Source organism: Eriocheir sinensis, unplaced genomic scaffold, assembly GCF_024679095.1.
Source record: "Eriocheir sinensis breed Jianghai 21 unplaced genomic scaffold, ASM2467909v1 Scaffold877, whole genome shotgun sequence".
Taxonomy (NCBI): Eukaryota; Metazoa; Arthropoda; class Malacostraca; order Decapoda; family Varunidae; genus Eriocheir; species Eriocheir sinensis.
Window position 1 is genome coordinate 76133 of NW_026112249.1, and position 26263 is coordinate 102395.

General features: G+C 43.4%; 1 protein-coding gene and 1 long non-coding RNA gene across 3 annotated transcripts in view; one reads left to right on the forward strand and one right to left on the reverse strand.

Moving 5' to 3' along the window:
- The first annotated feature begins 889 nt into the window (after positions 1 to 889).
- LOC126994795 (uncharacterized) lies at positions 890 to 6108 on the forward strand. The gene is made up of 3 exons (XR_007749612.1): positions 890 to 1884; positions 2632 to 2745; positions 5557 to 6108. It is a non-coding gene; the product is annotated as an uncharacterized LOC126994795 (long non-coding RNA).
- An 8491-nt stretch (positions 6109 to 14599) lies between these two features.
- LOC126994793 (plasma membrane calcium-transporting ATPase 2-like) overlaps positions 14600 to 26263 on the reverse strand; it is a 38118-nt gene continuing 26454 nt past the window's right edge. For both annotated transcript variants that reach the window (XM_050854065.1, XM_050854064.1), the window contains 2 exons: positions 15799 to 16036; positions 14600 to 14905 (listed from right to left, as the gene is read on the reverse strand). In XM_050854065.1, coding sequence (XP_050710022.1) covers positions 15818 to 16036 — 219 coding nt within the window. In that variant the 3' untranslated portion in view covers positions 14600 to 14905; positions 15799 to 15817. The remainder of the gene's footprint in view (positions 14906 to 15798; positions 16037 to 26263) is intronic.

Genomic DNA, 26263 nt, shown 5'->3' on the forward strand with positions numbered 1-26263 from the left:
TTGTCTTCGTCACCTCCACCATTCTCCTCACGCTCCCCACCACCCCGGCATGGGGAACCTTCATGTCATCTCAAATGAACAAGTGGTCATGTGTATATCTGTCTGTACCACCAAAGAACTGTATGTCCAGTGGTGACCAGCTGTGTGATGTAGCGAATCTTGGTGTGTTATCAGGAAAAAAACATGAACACAGCAGTGATCTATGACACCACAAACACACAACTCCTTGGTGGTACAGGCAAAAACACACAGCCTCTTGCCCAACGGTTATGATGTGAAAGTTCTCCACGCTGGGGTGGGGAGGAGAATGAGGAGGACAGTGGAGGCCACTCACACCACAGCAGTAGAGTTGACCAATCACAGGGAAGGATGCATCAGCCTATCACAGGCCAAGCTTGGCTGATGCTCCCAATGACCAGGAAAACACAGGGAGCAGGCCAGTCAGTGAGCTGTTTTGAGACATCCTGCAAGATGATCAGCCATGGGGGGGTGTAGCCTATATGCTGCTGCTCTATGCCTGTTAAATGCTCAAGGAAAACATTTAGTCCTTATGTTAGAAATATAATTATAGTGCTCTTGCTTCAGCCTGAGTTTCCCTTTCACCTTTTTCACTCACCAGTCCCATCTTTGTCCAATACTAACACAAGTAAAACCAACAAGGATCAACAGACACTCAGTAAATCACTTTAGAATAACTTTATTTGCTATTTACAGGAGTCGAGGCAGGAGTGAGGAGAAGCTGTAAATAAGAGGAAGAGGACAAGGATGAGGATAATAATGATGAAGACAATAAGGACAATGGTTAAGAAGGATGATGATGAAGACGCTGCCAATGATGATGAGGATGGATGAAGAGGTGGTGCCGGCATTTACCCGTGGAGAGGTAACATTATATGTTCAGTATGTGGTATAATTGGTGTAAGGAAGCAGGATGTAGCAGTTATATTATATTTTCTCTAAAGCTCTAACAGTCTTTTTCAGAAAGAATGAGATGGCTGCTTATGTATCCTCCTGGCGGTTCATCTCGTGGGTCACCCGTGAAGTACACCAATTAGCTCTCTTCCTTGTCTGCCTCCCAGCTACTGCAATGTGTGAGAGGACGACGAATCCTTCTCTGCAGTTGGTTGCATCCACTGTAGTTATGTATGCCACTTCCACCTTTCATTACTATAGCAAATACAACCAACCACAGAGGGGCTCATACACCTTCCATGCATTACCTGCCATACACTGCCGCCAAGCTAGTCATCACAGCTGCTGGGAGGCAGACATGGAGGAAACAATCAGCGAGCTCTAACCCCAAGGGAACTGTGGGATGATCACTCAAAAGGATACAGAGGCAGCCATCTCAGCACGCTGCCTCATTCTCTATGAAGAAGTCTGTTGAAACAGAGGAAATATAGTACAGCTGCTGCATCCTGTGTGTCTTTCACCAATCATTCGTCACACTTTCAATTAACGTTTGCAGTAAGTATTTAAGGGAAAAGTGATGGCATGAGCAGTAGTCTGTCTGTCTCCCCTTTATCCCTATTGGCTCTGCTCTGCCAACCAAAACAGAGGAGAACAGAGGGGGGTAGAAATGAAGGAGAGAGAGGTTATGAATTCAGTCAGTATAGTCAACACATACATAGTAAAGAAAGATATGAGGCCCATAACTGGAAATGTTTCTCACTTATGTTCCCCACTTGGGTGGTGGGTAGTGTTGGGTAGTGCCACCCATCGTCAGCACACAACAGGTGTAGGCATTGTGGTGGTGGGACAGCATCCATCACCTTCAGTAGCTGCTGAACAATTTGGCCGGTGCCGTGGCAGGGTAAAACCATCCAGCAGCTCTGCCAGCATCCTGTAGCCCAGCTGCACGTCCTGAACAACTCTGAAGAGCTGGTGAGTGGATTGGTGGTTGGTGGTGCATGGAGACTTACCCAGAGAAAACCCTGGGTTTGGCGCTGTAGGGTGGGGGAGGTGACATGACCCCCCGAGTATGCCCCCATTGATTGATTTGATTGAACTAGACCACATCTGTTTCAAGACACAGTAAGATGTTTAATTAGGTATGTATATGATGGGAAATGCCCCTTATAGACACTGTGATATGAGTACTGATTGACATGGTGTACAATTCATTGGAATGGTGTCCAATCAATCAGTCACTGAGGGCATACACCAGGTTGCATGTCATCTCACTTACCCTACAATGCCACACCCTGGGGTTCCTCCGGGCGAGTCTCCATGCAGGCCCCTTTCCCATGCTGAGTACTTCATGGCAGGATCTATCGACTTACTCAAGTCATAAACTCTGTGGGAGTCCCCTTGGCCTCCTCCACTCGGATCTGTCTCTTACGGAAGCAGCCCGGTGAGCAGGGTCGGCTTCTGTGTAGCGTGCCACATACCCATATAGCCAGAGTTGGTATTCACAGGCTATGCAGGTAATAGGCCTCGATCCAGTCTCACAGAGTAATCACCGGTTTGACAGTTATTTCAGTAATATCCCATGATTTTGCATAAGTTTTTACTATCAAAGGCATCAGTTTGCCTCTTCAAGTTACTATAAGGTGTCCTTGTCTCACAGCCATAGAGCAAGACAGGGAGGACAAGCAACTTAAAGAACTGAATCTTTGTCCTTCTACACAGGTATCAACAATGCCATATACTCGTGCTGAGTGAGTCCATAACACCGTGAGCCAAGCCAATCCACCGTAAGACTTTCTGGCGAGACCCACCGTTGTTCTGAACTACGCTACCAAGGTATGATAATTTTCGAAGATCTCGGTGTCCTTGCTACAAACATGAATAGACTGTACTGTTTCTTCCAACAAGGCTCCAAACACCTGTATCTTAGTCTTGGCCCAGTAGAACTGAAGTCCTGAGGGCTTTGTCATCTTGTGCAGTGCCTCAAGAGCCATCACCAAAACCTTCAGTGTTCCTAAAGCAAGGATTACTGCATCATCAGCAAAAACAAAGTCAGTGACCCTGGTATTGCCAACAGATGCTCCACAGCTCTGAATCGTGTCCAATGCATGCAACCGTTGAAAAGTGGTGAGGCAAGGACACAGCCCTGCCTCATTCCCGTGTTCACATGAAAGAAGCTGGACAAGCCTCCCCTACCCTTCACAGCACTGCAGTCCCAGAGTACAGGCCAGTCATTAGACCAATGGCCCTAGCAGGAGATTTGAGTGTCTTGCGATGCACTGAATCAATCACCTTTTTGAGATCAACATAGGCTGCAAACACCCCCTGTTGAAACTCGTGACATCGCTCCACCAATACATAAAATGCTAGGATACAGTCAGTTGTTGACTTACCAGGCATGAACCCAGACTGTTAGGTCTCTGCAGCTTCAGCAGCTACCTGCAATTCTGCATGAGCAATAGTCTGGCCAAGCACCTTTCCTGGCACACTGAGCAGCCTGATATCAGGGTGGTTCTTATAGTCCTGGCGGTCCCCTTCCCCTTTCGAGGTAAAGACGACCAACCCCCTCTCCCAGTCAGGGGGAACGGACCAGATTGCCACACGACAGTCAAGACCGCGTGCAACCCAAGAATCACCTCCGTGCCTCACCTCCAACTTTGAGCAGCTCCGCACTGATGTTACAGCTACCAGTTGCCTTTCCACCCCTCAGCTTTGCCACAGCCTCTCTGACCTTGTCAAGAGAGGGTGGACTTTTATTGATGGGTGGATCAGCAATGGCCATTTGCAATCCAGCAACTGGAAGCTGCCCACTCAGAGGGGGCACCATGTACAACTCTTCAAAATACTCAGCCCAGTGATCCCTTTGTCCATCCATGCCAGACACAAGGCAGCCATCTGGTGTTCCAATAGCATTCACCTGAGAGGGAGGCTAGGAGTGGAATGTCTTCAGGGCTCGGTAAGCAGGTCTGAGGTCATTCGCATTGAGAGACAGCCCTAGACTTCCTCAGTGAGTCTCCCGACACCTCTTTCTCCTTGTCTCTTCTCAGGAGAGCTTTAGTCCTATGCAACATAGCCTTATATTGGCCTTGATTTCCTGCAAGCCTGGCAGGGTGACTCACCTCAATATTCTCCAGCGTCTCCTCCGAGGCAAAACCACCGTCACTGCATACTCCTGAGCACATGCCAGGCCTTTCAGCCTCTCAAGATTCTATTTGACCTGATTTGAAGCGTGAGTGTTGCAACAACACAGCTATGATCTGTTGCAAGGAAATCAGAACTATGGACAATCCTGCAGTTTTACAAATGGCTGCAGTTGGCTGGTGATGCCCATAGGTATCCCCCTAAGATGGGCACCACTGCTCACGCCAGACCAGTAGTAGGTGCACCCTCCACTACTGATCTCGCCACTGCCAGGACTCCTTATCTTAAGAGTCCCACTATTTCCATCCTCAGCCTTCTGAGCTCATCAGATAGATAGGCCAGTTGGTGATCCTTTGAGAGGCTCCGGACGTTCCAGGAGCCCACACGCGCAGGGCCCTCCAAAACTTGATCTTGGACCTGGATCTTGCTCAGTACTCCTCAGTCAGTGGCATAGCTAAAGAGGCCTGAAAGTGAATACATTGACTGTCACACGAGAGATTTACTTCAAAAGATTAAGTAACTCTGTATGGGTATTTGCCCCCCCTCAAAACACACACATTAACTTAATCCCCTTCTCATATTCTGACCTTCTAGCTGTGCCATTAATTAACTTGTTCTATATATAGTCTGCTTTGTCTGCTATTCTTGCCTATCAGCCTGTATTCTCTCTCTCACACCTATCTCTTATATCTCCCAGTTATCAGTTTCCTTCCATAATATATATATATATATATATATATATATATATATATATATATATATATATATATATATATATATATATATATATATATATATATATATATATATATATATATATATATATATATATATATATATATATATATATATATATATATATATATATATATATATATTTTATCAATTTTCTGCCATATACACCTGCCACATACTCCTCTGTCTATGTATACACCTCTCTCTCTCACTCCAATCTCTCTCTAGCTACACCACTGCTCTCTGTACCTCTTCCTCATCTCCAAGTAATTAATCTATATTTTGTTATAGACCTATTCTTTCCTGTCTACATATTTCTCTCTCATTTATCTTCCACTCATCAGTTCTTTACTCCTATTTATCTCCTTTTCATCACATCCCCACCTGCCTCTATACATCTCCCATTCACAGTCCCTTATTCCTATGTCCCCTAGTCATCCTGTCTAAACTAGCTGTATAGGCCCATATTCTCAGACATTTTGGGGCCCCCACACACAATGATAAGGCTTTCATAGAGGTACTGGGTATTTCCATGGGTAGTCTTATGAGCTTAGGAATAGTTTGACTGTAAATGTACTGTAAATGTGAAAAAAATCATGAGAACCTGACTAATCTCCTTTGAGCCTTTGGAAATATTTGCTGTGAGAGCCAAAAGCTTCTGAGAACGTGGGTCAAATCACTCGGAAAAGCCATATACACCCAACAAACTACACATGCATCTTTAGTTTGGCAGAAAGGAGGTCACTCACACACTCATCTTTGCCCTTCCAGATGCAGAGTGACTGAAATGGCTGTTGACTGGATGCTCCCCTCCACTGGCTGACTGACTGCCTCCTGTGTGGTTGTGATTAGACACCCTATTTAAATCTTCCTTCCTTCTTGCTGCCTCGCCTCAAGAGTGGTGGGGTTTCTGTTGTCCTCCTCTTCCGTTTCCTTGCTTCCTGGATTTCTTGGTCCTCAATGGTTGGGTTCGTGGTGTTTTCCTCCTCCTCTTCTTTCTTGTCTCCTTCCTGGTTCTCAATGGTTAGGTTCCCGGCATCTCCTCCTTTTCTGGTTCTTAATGGTTAGGTCTCTTTTCCTCGTACTTAGTGTGTTGTTATGTTCTTGGCACTCCTCCTCCCCTGTCTCTTGTTGGTTGGTTAGGTCACCTGCCTGCTGCATTACTAAGACTGAAGTGTTAAATAAAGAAAAACATCTGTTGCTAACTAAATAAAAGAATAAACAACAAATAACAATACTATCACATAATTAAGTGCTCCTCTGCTTAATGTAGCCTAATCATCATGCATTACTTTGACTGGAGTACTTTAAATAAATAAAACCTGTTCTAATAAATAAATTGGAGTGCTTAAATAAATAAAAGCTCCACTAGTAAATAAACTGGAGTGCTTTCAATAAATCAAATCCTTACTAATAAACTGAAGTAACATTTTCATTTCCTGAGACTCAAGGGTTGATGTTGCTTGGGGCTTTGGCTTCGGGGTCAAAACTGATGACTGAGTGCCTTTCCTGATGACACGCGGCAGCTCTGGGCTTGGTACCACCTCACCTCACCTCAGCCCAGCTCATCACTTCCAAGGCTTCAACGCTCTGACCCACTTGACTGAGGCAGAGGCTTACAAGTAAAATTAACCCTTACTAATACACAAAGGTGGAGAGCTCTCCAGTAAAACAAAGCATTAAAAATCAAAGTGGGGAACTCTTCAGTAAAACAAAACAAAACTAATAATAAAGAAACAGAGCTCCTCAGTTAAACAAAAGTTACAGGTCTCTCCCACTTTATGATTGGGTAATGTTTTTGGAATACGATCATGAAGTGAAATAACCATATAAGAAACTTGAGGTTTAATTAATAGGGATATGTTTCTGAACTCACATCCTAATGACATTTTATGGCCTGCACTGGATCTAAATTATTACTAAAGCAAATATGAACACTAACATAATTAAATAAACAAAATAGCTTAAACCAAAACATCAAACATTAAAATTGAAGTGCATTCAAGAAAAGAATATCTGCTGCCTTATTAAATGAGGCGTATATATAGTGTAAAAGGGGCGACCTGCCATATTTATAGTTTTGAGAAAATTACGTTAAAAAAAAAGTTTTCAAAATTGTCTGTAACTGCTATTTATTGGTGGATTTCAGCATTTTATGTGTTAATGAAAAGCTTTAAACAAAACCCATTCGACTACATAAAGTTGCCATGATAGCAAAAATTAGCCTTCCTTTTAGGGTGAAAACAGATTGTTGGAGCTACATGTTCAGAAATTCTAGGTTTTGGGACACTTTCCTTTTTTATTTGATTATTTATGGATTTGTTTTGATGTTTTTAGTCACTGAAGATAACTTTCATCAAGGGATATTTGATTAACATAAAGAAAAATAACCCAAAGCATAAAAAAATAGAACCTCATTCTATTGGTCTAATAAAAAAAAAAATTGATCAGTTTCCCTCCATGGTTTATGTTGAAAATATAGGTACAGAAGGATGCTGACTATGTGATGTCACGGCCATGGGAGTAGGGATCAATCACCGCATTGGTTAAGCCGCTCACCTCTTTTAAAGAGACTGCCACACAGTGCACACCCCATGCCGGGCAAGTTCAACAGAAAAATCACACAACTTTAGCCTTAAGAATCATCCCCTCTAAGGTCGCCTTTCCCTTAGCTTGCTTCACCACATGATGCGGCAAGAATTCAGCTATCAGAAGGTGCCAAAAACTCAATACTGCCCGATTTGGTTTGGTCACCCCTTTTATACTATACGCCTCAAGTGAAATAAATAAATAACTGATTCTGTCAAATAATTAAGTGTTCCTCTGTTTGATGTACTAAACTGAACTGATCATAAAAGCAAACCAGATGGATTTTATAGAGAGGAAATGTAATTAAAGAAATATGACTGTCATAAGAGCAATATATCACATAACAAACCATGTAAAGCAGGGAAGACTTGTGCTAATAAGAGAGAAACAGTAAACTTTAGTAAAACAAAACATTACTAATAAAGAGAGTGCTCTTTAATAAATAAAAAATAAATAAACATTACTAGTACAAATTGTAAGGCATCACAGACCTTGTTTCGTGCAGTCCAGGTGGGGGAAAATATATTACTCTCCGTGTGACCATTACCAAGGTCTTCCGAGCATACATGGTCATGGAGGGGCGGTGTGGAGGCACTTGTTCTTACTCTCCACGTCTCAGGGATGATATGCATACAAGAATATACTTCTTCCGAGTCACATAAGCAAACAAGAATATAGTACTTCCAACTCACCAACAATGTATTCAAGAGTTATATTTTCTAATAAACTTTAAAAAAAATGTATGTTAGCTTACCAAAATAAGAAACTTAAAAATAATTAACCAGGAATGTTTTAAAATTAAGGATGTATGTAATATATATATAAATGAGGCAAAGAATAACTATGCAAGGTCAATTAAATATCAATTAAGTTGATTAAAATGAAATAATAGTTGTTAAAGTTTGTGATTTAACTGAAAAACAGAACAAAAGTCAACATACCAAAATATACCAACACATCAATGTAGGATTAAGTTTGTTCTTCCTGGGAGTGAAAACCAAACCAAGGGAGGTGATCTCTGAGCCTGAAAGATTAAAGACAATGAAGAAAACAACAAAACTAGAAAATAACTATAAACAAGTAAAGTCAGATATACATGAAGAAAATAAATATGATAATAGATAAAGTAATACATCCAAAAATTAAAGAAAAGAAGTTAAAAGAAAAAATAAACAAATCAAAGAAAATAAAAAATACAGAAAATAAAGATAAAGAAGCAAAAAATAGAAGAAAATTAAAGCAAGCAAAGTTAATAAGATGGTAAAAAAAAACAAGCAATAAAAAAATAGAAAAATAAATCCAAGAAAAAATAAGAAATAGTAGAAAATAAGTAAATAAAGCCAGAAATAAACTGATAAAATAAAGAGAAGAGAGATAAACAAACAAGAAATAAACTTACAATAACAAACAAAAATATCAGTCAGTAATACCAATGAAAAAAAATAATCTAACCACCAAAATTCACCTTTCCCTCTGACAGGTGAGTCCAACTAATAAACCCCAACTTTCAAACAGGTACGCAGCAATTGTGGCGCTCCCTGCTGAAGTGAGGCCAGCGACACACAAGAAACTGACTCCCCCTCGCTGTTGTTTCTGCACTTCTCTTAGGCATTTGTATGGAAATAAATCAACCTAACGCAATCATTTTATTTTTATTTTAGTTTGAAAAGTTGCCTCAGAACGCCTCATGGATAGTTTGGTCAATGCCAGGCACGTGATATCTCAAGATTGACCCCCATGTCGCTTCCCTCACTTCAGCAGGGGGAGACACAATTAAGGAAAAGGAAAGAGAACACCATCGGCTTTCTGGTCCACTAAAAATGTATTGTCGTCATGAGTAACTTTTTTGTACATGAGGAAAATGAGTGACACGTATTGGTATTACTTTTTGGTCTTCTCTGGTTGTGACACGAGGATGAGACAGACAGACAGACAGACACACAGACAGATATGCAGCGACAACAGAATGAAAGACAGGTGAGAGAGAATGTAAAAGAAAAAAAATACCGAAGTTAAAACAGAAAAGCCATGTCTTCTTCTCTGGTTGATAACAAAATTACTACATGAAAAAGTAGTGATAGAAATAACACAAAGGAAGATCAGAGCAGGATGAGCCAAGAAGGAGATAGGAGATGGAATTGCAGCTATGTATGGACGGATCAAGTGGAAATGTTTACAAGATAGAGGGAAAAAAGGCACAAAAACAAAGGAAATTACTACACAAACAAGTAATGATAAAAATAGCACAAAGGGAGATCAGAGCAGGATGAGCCAAGAAGGAGATAGGAGATGGAATTGCAGCTATGTATAGACGGATCAAATGGAAATGTTTACAAGATAGAGGGAAAAATGGCACAAAAACAAAGGAAAATACTACACAAACAGACGAAAGAAAAAATAAAGAAGTGGCAGAGAAGAACAGGACGAGCTGACAAAGAAGATAGCAATGCACTGTAGCTACTAAAGGGGTTATTACACTGGGCAAATTTTCCGTGGATCTTCAGTCAAACCACGATTTCCGCTGCCGTGGTTCTCATATTTCCGTGGTTTTCTGACGTGTCCACGATCTTCCAAAGCTACAGTAGATTTCACCGAAGGACGACGGTATTACTCACCACCCTCAGCAGCAGCAATAACAAGAAACAAATGAGTACTACGCTAGCGGAAATCGTGGTTTGACTGAAGATCCACGGAAAATTTGCCCAGTGTAATAGCCCCTTAATATGATGACTGACTGCAGCACAACACAACAAATAACAGAAAATTACAACATGAAAAAGTAATGAAGGAAACAACGATTAAAAAGCTCAGAAAAGGATGGACCAATAAAGCGACGGAAGAGGGAATTACAGTGATAGATGGACGGACTTTGTGGAATTGTTTACAAGACAGACGAAGGGAAAGAACAAGGCATAAAAATGAAGGATATTACTACACAAATGGATGATGAAAAAGAAATAAAGAGAGAGACAGACAGGATGAGCCAATGAGGAAGAAGGTAGCAAAGTAACTATTAATATCTTAACTAACTACAACACAAACAATAAATAACACAAATTACTACACGAACATGTAATGAAAGAAATAACAGAGAGGAAGAGCAGAACAGTACGAGTCAACATGGACGGATATGGAAATGTAGTGATACATATGGACGAACTAAGTGACCACCTGACTACCTCGCACACACCTCAGACCACAGCGCTACCACTACATCAGCGGTGGACAGAGGGTCGTATTATAAAACACTTTCCGTTCTCACCTTAGCTCTCTCTAAAGGTCAAAGAGGGTGTCAGTCGGGTTCTAATGAGCGTTTCTTTAGGTTCATGGTACAGAGGGGTCAAACTACCACCAGGGCCATGAAACTACTCCTATGAAAGCCTTGTCAATTATGTGAACTTGAGGGTCGTATTATAAGACATTTCATATCCCAAGAACACATATTTGAAAAGGCTTTTGTAGGAGTTGTGGGCATTTCCAGGAGTATAGTTCTATGACCCTGGTGGTAGTTTGACCCTTCTTCTGTACCATGAACCTGAAGAAACACTCATTAGAACCTGACTGACCCCCTCTTTGACCTTTAGAAATAGCTGATGTGAGAAGCGAAAGTGTCTTATAATACTAACCACAGAGGCGGCTACACTACCCAGCACTAACGACCCTAACACAGCGCCTCCTAACACAGCACACGCCAGACTGACACACGCATGGCACTTAGACTACAAACACTGACGTTGCATGTTTGGGGTCATGACGGATGGACAGACATTGCTCGTCTTTCTTACTGACTATGGTACCTCTCACTAACCCCTTGCCGTTACACAGTGGTCTTGTTTCTCCATTTTATGGGGAAAAACCTATAAAATTAATGTCAAGTTGAGGGGTCATTACACATGGATAGGCAGATGGCTGTACAGAGGTTAAAACTATGGTGCCTCTTACTAACCCCTTGCCTATACACAGTGGTCTTATTTCTCTATTTTAAGGGGAAAAACCTATAAAATTAATGTCAAGATGAGGGGTCTGAACCACAGCAGATCTTAGTTTGCCTGTGCATGGTATATATAGCTAAGGCCCTGTCCACACTATCAGGCAGCCCAACGGGCAAACACTTATCAAATCTCATTCCGCTATACATGTTTAGAATGTGGGTGACAGCCACAAGTGGAAATGATGTCATAAGCAAGGAAGCCACAGGCAAACCATTGAAATCCCCATGTTTGCTTGTCCACACTATCAAGGAGTGCCCGGCAGGCTTCACCCGTTTCCCAGGCAAAGTTTGTGTGCTGCACACTTGGACACGAATTTCAACCCCACCTGGGTTAGGGAGAGGCCCACTATGTGGACAGAACGAACACATATGTTTTGAGATAAGACGTACAAGTCTGCACCCTGTCTGTCATGTATTACAGTATTGCTGTTTTATGCTACATAATCATATTTTGGCCATATAATATAATATAATATAACATAATAATATGTATTTGTTTACTGACCCAGATTGGCCAGAGACTAGTGTTGGAGTCTACAACAACACATGGTAACTGACCCATAATGTGGAGGCAGCTAAACAACACTGGTCAAAGGAAGCAACCTTTCAATTTACACTCAGTCTTATATATAGACCTGTCCACACTACTGACCACCAGTGAAACGCCCATCATAATTTTTTTTTTTTTTTATATAACTTTGACGGGCAAACCAGCGGGCAGCCCGTGCCACAGTCGAGCTAAATCTCCAATCACTGTTCAGTGGTTAAGTGCCATGGACTGCCTAACAACACCTCCCCAGTAGTTTGGAGAACATCACTGGCATGCCTGACAGACTTGGCCCAGCAAGTGCAAACCCTGCCAGGCATGGCCTGAGCATGTGGAATCTGCCAAGAACTGTTCCACCTGGTAACACTCCTTGAGAAGTGAGAGTAATAGACTCCGCACGTATTGCCCACCAGGCACTGCTCAATAGTGTGGACAGGCCTTAATGAGTGAGAGAGGGAGAGAGAGAAACACATGCCTGCTTGGACACACAGAGCACAGAGAATCATCCTCACCCACAGCAGTTCTCGGCTTGTACTCCCTCTATGCTTGTTACAATTAGCTAAACAGGAGAAAGGGAATCACCCCTGTAACATTACACACAGCACAGAGGACCATTTTCTAATACCAGCTTGATCACAGTAGTTTGCAAAGCCTCGTCTCGGGTTATAAACTCTCAAGTGTGGAGGGTTTGTGCATGTTCTGTCTATGGGGTTTTGAGGGTTAAATAGATGCTAGCCTATCACACCATCCTTTCCTTACTTCCTTTTTCCTTCCCTTCCATCATTAATTTCTTCCTTCTTTCATCCCTTCCTTTTGTTTCCTGCTTTCCTTCCTTCCTTTGTTCCCCCATTTTTCTTTCCTTCCTGTCTTTCCTTAACCTTTATTCCTTCCTTCATTCCTTGCTGTCCTGCTCTTTCCTTCCTTCTTTCCCATCTTGCCCTATCCTTCCTACCTTCCTTCCTACATCTTTCTTCCTTTCCTTCCCACCTTCCTTCACTTAATCATTTCTATCCTCATTAACGTCTCCCTTCCTTTCTTCCTTGTTTCCCTCCTTTCTTTCTTCCATACCTTCCTCCCTTCCTTCAATTAACCCGAAAACATCGGCAGACCCTCTTCTAGGCTTTCACGAGTCGTGGCTATGGTACAGTGGACCCTGAAAAGGGCTCACCATAAAACCCCTAATTCGAGCTAATTGTAGGCGGTGGTGGCATAGAGCAACCCACCATAATTAAATGCCCTGGGTCATAGTGGTGGGTGAGTGATCTTGAGGTGGGTTTTTTTGTCATAGGTGGTGCTGTAAGGTCATGGCAGACTGAATTAGCTATCCATACAGTAATCACTTGTCAAATTCTCTATAGCAGACAACAAACGACTCGGCGTCACAAGACTGTTTATTTTGTAACAAACACCACCCAAAAAGAATGGAGTTTGAGTAAAAGTAAACATTTTTAACAGCTTTATGGTTATGAGAGGAGTACTCTGATGTACGTTCCATGCTCTTTTCTTAGTCTCAAAATGCAGTGTAATTTTGCCGTTTCTCTGCCACTTTTCGGTTTTCCCATAGTCGAAGCCCACGGGTTAATCACTCCTACCATACCTTCATTCATTCATTTCTCCTTTCCCTTCCTTCTCTTCCTCTCCTCATTCATTTCTTCCTTTCTTGATGTAACTGAAACACCGGAATTTACTCTTTAGTACGCTCCAACTCGACCACCATGTGTAACGAAACCTGATAAATCAATACAGACAAGGAAAGGTTTTGCCGGCGCCTGGGATCAAACCTACGACCAGCGAGACGGGAGAACCACTCCTTAACCAGTCGACCAAAGAGGTACCCCCCTCGCAGAGTGAGTTATGGGAGGCTCGCCCATCAGGCAAGTCAGCTGCACTACACGACTCCCCATTCCTATTTTGATTAATTTCTGTGTTAAGATTTTCCATTATCTATGAACTCTTCCGAGAGCATGGGCCATCACGTACTCTACTTGTTACCCACTCGGGGTGACACAACAGAATCACAAGAGAGGATCGCACCGCTGTCACCAGTGAAACGCCAGAATTTACTCTTTACTATGTTCCAACACGACCACCGCATGTAACGAAACACACAAGAAATTAATCCAGACAAGGAAAGGTTTTGCTGGTGCCAGGGATCAAACCCGCAACCAGTGAGATGGGAGAGCCACTCCATAACCAGTCGGCCAAAGAGGCACCTCCTCGCAGAGTGAGTTATGGGAGGCTCGCCCATCAGGCAAATCAGCTGCACTACATAATGTACTGAGCTATTACACGCTTCACAGGCCTTAGGAAGAAAATTTGGCTCATCACCAATTAACCAAAACCAACAACTGCTTATCACCACCATCACCATCACCACCACCAAGCACCATCACCATTACTATATCGCCACCCACTACGCTACCACCACCACCACAACCACATGCAATCACCACCCAAATAACTTAAATAATATCATACAGTGCCTCCCCGGCCTTCTCCTTCTTCTTCTTCTTCTTCTTCAGGAAATCATACACTAACGTTTCTTCTCCTTCTCTTTCGTCCCTTTAATCTGGCAATCGTAGTCTCTTCTTCTCTTCTTTTTAATTTCCTTCTTCTTTCTCTTTCTTTTTCTTTTAATCAGGAAATCATATTCACTTTTTTTAGTTTTCTTTTTTTTAGACTTGACATTCCTTCTTATTTTCCTCTTTTCTTTTCCTTTTCTTTATAATCAGGAAATCAGGTTATTCTTTTCTCTCCTTTTTTGCTTATCAAGAAATCATACTCTCCTTATTTTCCTTCTTTTCTATCTTTTCATCCATTTCCTTCTTCTTCCCTTTTCTTCAGACGAGTCCAAAGTGGCTTGTGGGTGGACGTGGGTAGAGGGACTTAACTCTCCGCTCCACCTGAGGCACGGACAGGTGGTGGAGGGACGGGAGGGGGTGGTGGGGGTGGTGGAGGTGGACCGGACTGACTGGCTGCACGGCCTCTTGAACCTGTGGAAGAGGCAGTATGAGTGGAGGGGGAAGGTGGAAGAAGGGGAGGAGGTAGAAGGGGTAGATGGAAGAGGACATAGTTGGAAAGGGAGGATGGTGGAAGGAAGGGAAGGTGGAAGAAGGGGGGGAGGTAGAAGGGGTAGATGGAAGAGGACATAGTTGGAAAGGGAGGATGGTGGAAGGAAGGGAAGGTGGAAGAAGAAGAAGGTGGAATGAGGGGGAAAAAGGTGGTAATGAGTGGAAGAAGGAATATGGATAGAAAGGTATTTATGTAGGAAGGTAGGAGGGGAGGAAGGCAGAAAAGGGAGGGAAGTGGAAGGGGGGAAGAAGGGCTGTGAGGAGTGGAGGAAGGAGAGTGGTTAGAAAGGTGCGTGTGTGTAGGAAGGTGAAGGATGATGGCGGGTGGAAGGTGATCTGTGAGGAATTTTATAGAGAAGGAGGGAAAGTGAGAAAACAAGTCAGGTGGAGAAAGGGAGAGGTAAGGAATTAAGCCTTCCATCAGTTTGTTAAAAGGTAACAGATCTTTCCTATCAAGGCTTTGTTGTGTAAAAAATACAGCAAGGTGAGCAATGCTTTCTTCTCTGGTATTTTAATACAAATTGTTTGAATCATTTTATGAAACACCACAGCACTCTGCCTCACAGCCCCCTTAGAGAAGCCAATGAAAGGTGTGGCATATTAATTTGTCTCCTCCACGCCGAAGGACCAGATGGCACAATGCTGCTCCCTACCAAAAATATGCTTAGAAAGTCCCCCATTGTAAGTACTCACTACAATATATAAACATCAACCTTTAATGGCATCAATAACAATGACAAATTAAACTCTGTAATCCTCCATCATAACACTCTCACAAGATTATGTAAACAAACAAACAAAGATAGCCGCTGCACCTTGATCACCACCACGCCACTATCGCGGCGATCCCTCAACTTCTGGTAGGAAGGGGGGCCCACCGCCGCCGCCGCCCGCCTCCGGGTCCACGAGAATATCGAGGGAAGCAGTTTCCGAGGCGGAAGAAGGGCGGAGGCGTTTACTCCACCGGGAGGCCAAGCCTCGAGGCCGCCTCCTGCCCTCTTCGACATCCAGCGGTTCCACAAGTCCGGACTGGAAGGCACGGATGACTCGGATCTGCAGGAGAGGCGGAAGGAGGGTGAAGAATGTTGGCACTCATGGATGCACATTCCTGGATCATATTCTCAAACATTTTGGAGTTTACACACACTTGGCAAGACTTTCATAGAGGTTATGTTAGTATTTCCACGAGTAGTTAATGAGTCTAGAAGTAGTATGACAAGGCTTCTGCACCATAAACATGAAAAAAACTCATTAGAACCCAACTAATTCCTAGTGGCCTTTGGAAACGATTGTTCTGAAAGCCAAATTAAAGCATCTGAAAATACCGGCCCTAAACTGTAACAAGGTTCAGCATCCGGCCCATTTAGGTTATGATGGTTAATTAGATTTGCCAGGGTCAGGTTAGCTTTACATGGGTGGGTTAGGTTAGGTCAGGTTAGCTTTACATGGGTGGGTTAGGTTAGGTCAGGTTAGCTTTACATGGCTGGGTTAGGTTAGGTCAGGTTAGCTTTACATGGCTGGGTCAGGTTAGGTCAGGTTAGCTTTACATGGCTGGGTTAGGTTAGGTCAGGTTAGCTTTACATGGCTGGGTCAGGTTAGGTCAGGTTAGCTTTACATGGCTGGGTTAGGTTAGGTCAGGTTAGCTTTACATGGCTGGGTTAGGTTAGGTCAGGTTAGCTTTACATGGCTGGGTTAGGTTAGGTCAGGTTAGCTTTACATGGCTGGGTCAGGTTAGGTTAGGTTAGTTCTACATGGCTGGGTTAGGTCAGGTTAGCTTTACATGGCTGGGTTAGGTTAGGTCAGGTTAGTTCTACATGGCTGGGTTAGGTTAGGTCAGGTTAGCTTTACATGGGTGGGTTAGGTTAGGTCAGGTTAGTTCTACATGGCTGGGTTAGGTTAGGTCAGGTTAGCTTTACATGGGTGGGTTAGGTTAGGTCAGGTTAGCTTTACATGGGTGGGTTAGGTTAGGTCAGGTTAGCTTTACATGGCTGGGTTAGGTTAGGTCAGGTTAGCTTTACATGGCTGGGTCAGGTTAGGTCAGGTTAGCTTTACATGGCTGGGTTAGGTTAGGTCAGGTTAGCTTTACATGGCTGGGTCAGGTTAGGTCAGGTTAGCTTTACATGGCTGGGTCAGGTTAGGTCAGGTTAGCTTTACATGGCTGGGTTAGGTTAGGTCAGGTTATAGCTTTACATGGCTGGGTCAGGTTAGGTTAGGTTAGCTTTACATGGCTGGGTTAGGTTAGGTTAGGTTAGCTTTACATGGCTGGGTTAGGTTAGGTCAGGTTATAGCTTTACATGGCTGGGTCAGGTTAGGTCAGGTTATAGCTTTACATGGCTGGGTTAGGTTAGGTCAGGTTAGCTTTACATGGCTGGGTTAGGTTAGGTTAGGTTATAGCTTTACATGGCTGGGTTAGGTTAGGTCAGGTTATAGCTTTACATGGCTGGGTTAGGTTAGGTCAGGTTAGCTTTACATGGCTGGGTTAGGTTAGGTCAGGTTAGCTTTACATGGCTGGGTTAGGGTAGGTTAGGTTATAGCTTTACATGGCTGGGTTAGGTTAGATCAGGTTAGCTTTACATGGCTGGGTTAGGTTAGGTTAGCTTTACATGGCTGGGTTAGGTTAGGTTAGGTTAGCTTTACATGGCTGGGTTAGGTTAGGTTAGGTTATAGCTTTACATGGCTGGGTCAGGTTAGGTTAGGTTATAGCTTTACATGGCTGGGTTAGGTTAGGTCAGGTTATAGCTTTACATGGCTGGGTTAGGTTAGGTTAGGTTAACTTTACATGGCTGGGTTAGGTTAGGTCAGGTTATAGCTTTACATGGCTGGGTTAGGTTAGGTCAGGTTATAGCTTTACATGGCTGGGTTAGGTTAGGTCAGGTTATAGCTTTACATGGCTGGGTTAGGTTAGGTCAGGTTATAGCTTTACATGGCTGGGTCAGGTTAGGTCAGGTTATAGCTTTACATGGCTGGGTTAGGTTAGGTTAGCTTTACATGGCTGGGTTAGGTTAGGTCAGGTTATAGCTTTACATGGCTGGGTTAGGTTAGGTTAGGTTAGCTTTACATGGCTGGGTTAGGTTAGGTTAGGTTAGCTTTACATGGCTGGGTCAGGTTAGGTCAGGTTATAGCTTTACATGGCTGGGTTAGGTTAGGTTAGGTTATAGCTTTCCATGGCTTGGTTAGGGTAGGTCAGGTTATAGCTTTACATGGCTGGGTTAGGTTAGGTCAGGTTAGCTTTACATGGCTGGGTTAGGTTAGGTCAGGTTAGCTTTACATGGCTGGGTCAGGTTAGGTCAGGTTATAGCTTTACATGGCTGGGTCAGGTTAGGTCTGGTTATAGCTTTACATGGCTGGGTTAGGTTAGGTCAGGTTATAGCTTTACATGGCTGGGTTAGGTTAGGTCAGGTTAGCTTTACATGGCTGGGTCAGGTTAGGTCAGGTTATAGCTTTACATGGCTGGGTTAGGTTAGGTTAGGTTAGCTTTACATGGCTGGGTCAGGTTAGGTCAGGTTATAGCTTTACATGGCTGGGTTAGGTTAGGTTAGCTTTACATGGCTGGGTTAGGGTAGGTCAGGTTAGCTTTACATGGCTGGGTTAGGTTAGGTCAGGCTATAGCTTTACATGGCTGGGTTAGGTTAGGTCAGGTTATAGCTTTACATGGCTGGGTTAGGTTAGGTTAGGTTAGCTTTACATGGCTGGGTTAGGTTAGGTTAGGTTATAGCTTTACATGGCTGGGTCAGGTTAGGTTAGGTTAGCTTTACATGGCTGGGTTAGGTTAGGTCAGGTTATAGCTTTACATGGCTGGGTCAGGTTAGGTTAGGTTAGCTTTTCAGGGCTGTGTTTGGTTAGGTCAGGTTAGCTTTACATGGCTGGGTTAGGTTAGGTCAGGTTATAGCTTTACATGGCTGGGTCAGGTTAGGTTAGGTTAGCTTTACATGGCTGGGTTAGGTTAGGTCAGGCTATAGCTTTACATGGCTGGGTTAGGTTAGGTTAGGTTAGCTTTACATGGCTGGGTTAGGTTAGGTTAGGTTAGCTTTACATGGCTGGGTTAGGTTAGGTCAGGTTATAGCTTTACATGGCTGGGTTAGGTTAGGTCAGGATATAGCTTTACATGGGTGGGTTAGGTTAGGTCAGGTTAGGTTTACATGGCTGGGTCAGGTTAGGTCAGGTTAGCTTTACATGGCTGGGTTAGGTTAGGTCAGGTTAGCTTTACATGGCTGGGTTAGGTTAGGTCAGGTTAGCTTTACATGGCTGGGTTAGGTTAGGTCAGGTTAGCTTTACATGGCTGGGTCAGGTTAGGTCAGGTTAGCTTTACATGGCTGGGTTAGGTTAGGTCAGGTTATAGCTTTACATGGCTGGGTTAGGTTAGGTCAGGTTATAGCTTTACATGGCTGGGTTAGGTTAGGTCAGGTTAGCTTTACATGGCTGGGTTAGGTTAGGTCAGGTTATAGCTTTACATGGCTGGGTTAGGTTAGGTCAGGTTAGCTTTACATGGCTGGGTTAGGTTAGGTCAGGTTAGCTTTACATGGCTGGGTTAGGTTAGGTCAGGTTAGCTTTACATGGCTGGGTTAGGGTAGGTCAGGTTAGCTTTACATGGCTGGGTTAGGTTAGGTTAGCTTTACATGGCTGGGTTAGGTTAGGTCAGGTTAGCTTTACATGGCTGGGTCAGGTTAGGTCAGGTTAGCTTTACATGGCTGGGTCAGGTTAGGTCAGGTTAGCTTTACATGGCTGGGTTAGGTTAGGTCAGGTTATAGCTTTACATGGCTGGGTTAGGTTAGGTTAGCTTTACATGGCTGGGTTAGGTTAGGTTAGCTTTACATGGCTGGGTTAGGTTAGGTCAGGTTATAGCTTTACATGGCTGGGTTAGGGTAGGTCAGGTTAGCTTTACATGGCTGGGTTGGGTTAGGTTAGGTCAGGTTAGCTTTACATGGCAGGGTTAGGTTAGGTCAGGTTAGCTTTACATGGCTGGGTTAGGTTAGGTTAGGTTACCTTTACATGGCTGGGTTAGGTTAGGTCAGGTTATAGCTTTACATGGCTGGGTTAGGTTAGGTTAGCTTTACATGGCTGGGTTAGGTTAGGTCAGGCTATAGCTTAATTTACATGGCTGGGTTAGGTTAGGTTAGCTTTACATGGCTGGGTTAGGTTAGGTCAGGTTAGCTTTACATGGCTGGGTTAGGTTAGGTCAGGTTAGCTTTACATGGCTGGGTTAGGTTAGGTCAGGTTATAGCTTTACATGGCTGGGTTAGGTTAGGTTAGGTTAGCTTTACAGGGCTGGGTTAGGTTAGGTCAGGTTAGCTTTACATGGCTGGGTTAGGTTAGGTCAGGTTAGCTTTACATGGCTGGGTTAGGTTAGGTCAGGTTAGCTTTACATGGCTGGGTTAGGTTAGGTCAGGTTAGCTTTACATGGCTGGGTTAGGAATTAGGTTGACTCCATGGATACTTTCTGCCAGTAAATAAATACACAGAATAATTAGAAGATTACATTATTTGTTTGTCTCCCACGGCTCAGCAGCTCGAGATGGTGCCAATCATACATACAATTCAGAAATATATGCCTCCTGGATAAAAATTACACTGACCCAATGCACCTCCTCCTCCTACTCTTCCCCCTCCACTAAGCTTCTATCTCTATCTCCAACACCCAGGTCCCTCAAGGCACTCCCTCTTAGCACACTCAGGATCGTATTATAAGACTCTCACTTCTCACATCAGCTATTTCTAAAGGTCAAAGAGGGGGTCAATCGGGTTTTAATGAGTGTTTTTTTAGGTCCACGGTGCAGAGGAAGGGTCAAACTACCATCAGGATCGTAAAACTACTTCTGGAAATGTCCCAATTAAACTCCTATGAAAGCCTTGGCAGATATGTGTTCTTGGGCGGCGAAATATCTTATGATACAACCCTTAGTCCCTTGCATATCAATCCCGCCCCTTCAATACTCATCCACTCTGTTGGTTCACTTCACTGCTCACTGCTCGTCCCCCCTTAACACCCTCTCCCTCAATCCTGCTCTCATACACTCTCCTCACAAAATCAAGGCCTTAATATTTTTTTTAGCACTTGTCCCCTGCCACTGTATCTTTTTAGTTTCCTGGTGCTACTTCCACATGTATTCTTGGTTGTATAATCACACTCTGTACTGCCTGAGGGTTGGGATGGCATGCTCCTCCCTTCTCCTTATTTGTTGTTTACTTGCAACAATAAACTATCAATCAATCATCACATTTAAGTCATCCTCACTCATTCTTGTCATGTGTCCAAACCTATCAGTATCGGACACAGACAATTAACTGAACTATACTCCTCCTTCTCAAACAGTTACTTTCAGACAGGCAGACCTACTTTATTCCTCCCCCAAACCTATCAGTATCAGACAGACAATTAACTGAACTATACTCCTCCTTCTCAAACCATTACTTTCAGACAGGCAGACCTACTTTATTCCTCCTCCAAACCTATCAGTATCAGACACAGACAATTAACTGAACTATACTCCTCCTTCTTAAACCGTTACTTTCAGACAGGCAGACCTACTTCATTCCTCCTCCAAACCTATCAGTATCAGACATAGACAATTCATTTTTTCTTCCCCACTTATTTTGAGCTACACTCCTCAAACCGTTACTTTCAGGCAAGCAGACCTATACTTCATTCCTCCTTTTCTTTCTTTCTCACTTAAAACCAACATTCCCCTTCACCTTCACTCAAACAGACAGACCTCTTGCATTCCTCCTCCCCTTTTATCATTTCCTACAAGCAACATATATCTTCCTCCTCCTCCTCCTCCTCCTGTTCCTTTTTTGCCCTCGTATATTAAACCTCCTGCTCGTCTTTTTTTCCTCATAATAAACATAACAGACTTCTTTCTTCCCTTCTCTTCTTTATTTACTTCATCCATTGCATTTCCTATTCCTCCTCCTCCTCCTTCCTCGTTTATCAAAATTAACACTTTTTTTTTTTCCTCCTCCTCCTCCTCCTCCTCCTCCTAGTCAATACAGTCAATGCATTTTCTATCTTTCTTTCTTCTCATTGATTGCATACATTCAACACATCTTTTCTTCCTCCTCTTTTTCCTTCTACCTCCTCCTCCTCCTCCTTTCTCTTCCTCCTCCTCCTTTCTCTTCCTCCTCCTCCTTTCTCTTCCTACTCCTCCTTTCTCTTCCTCCTCCTCCTTTCTCTTCCTCCTCCTCCTTTCTCTTCCTCCTCCTCCTTTCTTTTCCTCCTCCTCCTTTCTCTTCCTACTCCTCCTTTCTCTTCCTCCTCCTCCTTTCTCTTCCTCCTCCTCCTTTCTCTTCCTCCTCCTCCATTCTCTTACAATAACCAGGCAGTAAGAGGAAAATTGTACGCAAATGTTCAGGGAAAAAAAGTTACACAAATCAAAAGGAACATCATATGGAGGAGGAGGAGGAGGAGGAGGAGGAGCAGGAGGAGGAGGAGGAACAGGAGGAGGAGGAGGCAGCAGCTTGGGGTCGAAGGAAGAGGAGAAATCAGTAAGAGGAGGAACACACAGGATTTATAAAAGAGGTCCGGAGGTACATCAAGGTATCGGAACACCTGAGGAAGACAACAAATGTACAGGTAAAGACACTATGGACAGGTAAGGCATGCTGTGTGTGTGTGTGTGTGTGTGTGTGTGTGTGTTTATATAGAGGTTAGTAGGTAAGAAAACAGCACTATTTTAGTTATCACAGTAATTACTAACACACAACATGGCCAGATAATAAAGCTGAACATCAAAGAGCCATTAAGAAAGCAAGCAAACAAGCAAGCACGGATAAAATAAATTCCAACATGCAATCAGGGTTAAGAGTTCATGCAAATTGCCGTTAAACACACATACACACACACACACACACAAACTTATCAATATTTTACACACACAGATACATACACACAAACATATAATCAATCTATCATACACACACACACACACACACACAAACTTATCAATATTTTACACACACAGATACATACACACAAACATATAATCAAACTATCACACACACACACACACACACACACAAATGCCACACACACAAAGTTTATATTTACTGATGAGTCGAACATTAAAGTGTGCGCTTGTGTATCCGTTAAGTTATTGCTCTGTTCGGGATCCTTCAGTGTGTGTGTGTGGGTGGGTGGGGTGGGGTGGGGGGGGGGTAGTGTTGGTGGCTGCTAGAGGGATTTATCTGAAGGTTCGTCCACTTAACCCTTTCTGGAGGAGGGGAAGGAATAAGGTAATTTAGATTCAGACACAGACAAGACATATTTATTTATCTATATATATTTATCTGTTGTAGTTTATAGTTTAGGTTTAACATGGTGCAAGTACATAGTGGTTTTACTTCTTGCTACTCTGTGTGTGTGTGTGTGTGTGTGTGTGTGTGTGTGTGTGGTAATGTGTGGTGGTGATGGTGTTTCTCTCTGTATGGTTGTGTGTGGTGGTGATGGTGGTGGTGGTGATATGTGGTGTAGCTATGGTGGTTTCTGGCCTATCATATTGTGTGGTGATGTAGGTATAGTGATGTGTGGAGATGACATGTGGTGGTGATGGTGATTTTTTTTTTTTTTTTTTTTTTTTTTTACAGCAGAGGAGACAGTGCAAGGGCATAAAAAAAAAGAAAACAATATGAAAGAAAAAGTCCACTACTTACTGCTCCTAAATAGAGTAGAGTGGCCAAAAAGAGAATTCAGTTTCGGCAGGAGAGGTGTCCTGACACCCTCCCCTTGAAAGAGTTCAAGTCGTAGGCAGGAGGAAATACAGATGAGGGAAGATTGTTCAAGAGTTTACCAGCGTTAGGGATGAAAGAGTGAAGATGCTGATTAACTCTTGCGTAAGGAGTTTGAACAGTATAGGGATGAGCTTAATCAGAAATTCGTGTGAGGCGAGGCCGCAGGAGGGGGGGGAGGCATGCAGTTAGCAAGTTCAGAAGAGCAGTCAGCATGAAAATATCGATAGAAGATAGAAAGAGAGGCAACATCACGATAGAATTTAAGAGGTAGAAGACTATCAGTAAGAGGAGGAGAGCTGATAAGACGAAGAGCCTTAGCCTCCACTCTGTCCAGAAGAGCTGTGTGAGTGGAGCCCCCCCACACGTGAGATGCATACTCCATACGAGGGCGGACAAGGCCCCTGTATATGGATAGCAACTGTGCGGGGGAGAAGAACTGGCAGAGACGGTACAGAACGCCCAACCTCGAGGAAGCTGATTTAGTGAGTGAGGAGATGTGAAGTTTCCAGTTGAGATTTTGAGTTAAGGATAAACCGAGGATATTTAGTGTTGAAGAGGGTGACAGCTGAGTGTTGTCGAAGAATAGGGGATAGGTGTTTGGAAGATTGAGTCGAGTTGATAGGTGGAGAAATTGAGTTTTTGAGGCATTGAAGGACACAAGGTTCCTTCTGCCCCAATCGGAAATGATAGCAAGGTCTGAAGTTAAGCATTCTGCAACCTCCAGTCTGGAGTCGTGTACTTCCTGTTGAGAGGGTCTTCTATTGAAAGAAGTTGAATAATGTAGAGTGGAGTCGTCGGCGTATGAGTGGACAGGACAGTTTGTTATGGAAAGAAGGTCATTGATGAATAACAGGAAGAGAGCGGGTGATAGGACAGACCCCTGTGGAACACCACTGTTGATAGGTTTAGGGGAAGAACAGTGACCATCTACCACCGCAGAGACAGAACGGCCGGAAAGGAAACGGGAGATAAAGGAACAGAGAGAGGGATAGAATCCGAAAGAGGGCAGTTTAGAAAGCAAAGACTTGTGCCAGACTCTACTGAAGGCTTTCGATATGTCTAGCGCAACTGAGAAAGTTTCACCGAAACGGCTAAGAGAGGATGACCAAGAGTCAGTTAAGAGAGCAAGAAGATCGCCAGTAGAACGTCCCTTGCGGAACCCATACTGGCGATCAGATAGAAGGTTAGAAGTGGAAAAGTGCTTTTGAATCTTCCGGTTAAGGATTCAAAAGCTTTAGATAGACAGGAAAGTAAAGCTATAGGACGGTAGTTTGAGGGATTGGAAGGGTCACCTTTCTTAGGCACAGGCTGTATGAAACCATACTTCCAGCAAGAAGGAAAGGTAGATGTTGACAGGCAGAAGCGAAAGAGTTTGACCAGGCAGGGTGTCAGCACGGAGGCACAGTTTTTAAGGACAATAGGAGGCACTCCATCAGGTCCATAAGCCTTCTGAGAGTTGAGGCCAGAGAGGGCATAGAAAACATCATTCTTAAGAATCTTAATAATAGTCATAAAGGAGTCAGAGGGGGGATAAGTAGGAGGAACATGCCCAGAATCGTCCAGGGTGGAATTCTTACAGAAAGTTTGAGCAAAGAGTTCAGCCTTAGAGATAGATGAGATGGCAGTGCTGCTGTCAGGGTTAAGGAGAGGAGGGAAAGAGGAAAAAGTGAAATTGAAGGAGATATTTTTGGCTAGATGCCAGAAGTCATGGGAAGAATTAGGGAAAGCAAGGTTTTGGCATTTTCTATTAATGAAGGAGTTTTTGGTAAGTCAGAGAATAGATCTGGCATGATTCTGGGCAGAAATGTAAAGTTCATGGTTAGTAGGAGTGAGAAGGCTCTGGAACCTTTTGTGAGCTGCCTCTCTATCTTTGACGGCACGAGAAGAAGCATGATTAAACCAAGGCTTTTTAGCATGAGTAGAGAAAGTACGTGGAATGTGTGCCTCCATTCCAGAGACAATCACCTTTGTGATGCGCTGGGCACACACAGAGGGATCTCTATCCTGGAAGCAGTAATCATTCCATGGGAAATCAGAAAAGTACATCCTCAGGTCATCCCACCGAGCTGAAGCAAAATGCCAGAAGCATCACCTCTTCGGTGGGTCCAGAGGGTGTACAGGAGTGATAGGACAGGATACAGAAATAAGGTTGTGATCGGAGGAGCCCAATGGAGAGAACAGTTTGACAGAGTAAGCAGAAGGGTTAGAGGTAAGGAAGAGGTCTAGTATGTTGGGCCTGTCTCCAAGACGGTCGGGAATATGTGTAGGGTGCTGAACCAACTGCTCTAGGTCACTGAGGAGAGCAAAGTTGTAGGCTTGTTCACCAGGCTGGTCAGTGAAAGAGGATGAAAGCCAAAGCTGGTGGTGAACATTGAACTCTCCCAAAATAGAGATTTCAGCGAAGGGAGAGTGGGTCAAGATGTGCTCCACTTTAGAGTTCAAGTAGTCAAAAATTTTTACATAGTCAGTAGAGTTAGGTGAGAGATAAACAGCACAGATGTATTTAGTAATAGAATGACAATGAAGTCTTAGCCAGATGGTGGAAAATTCAGAAGA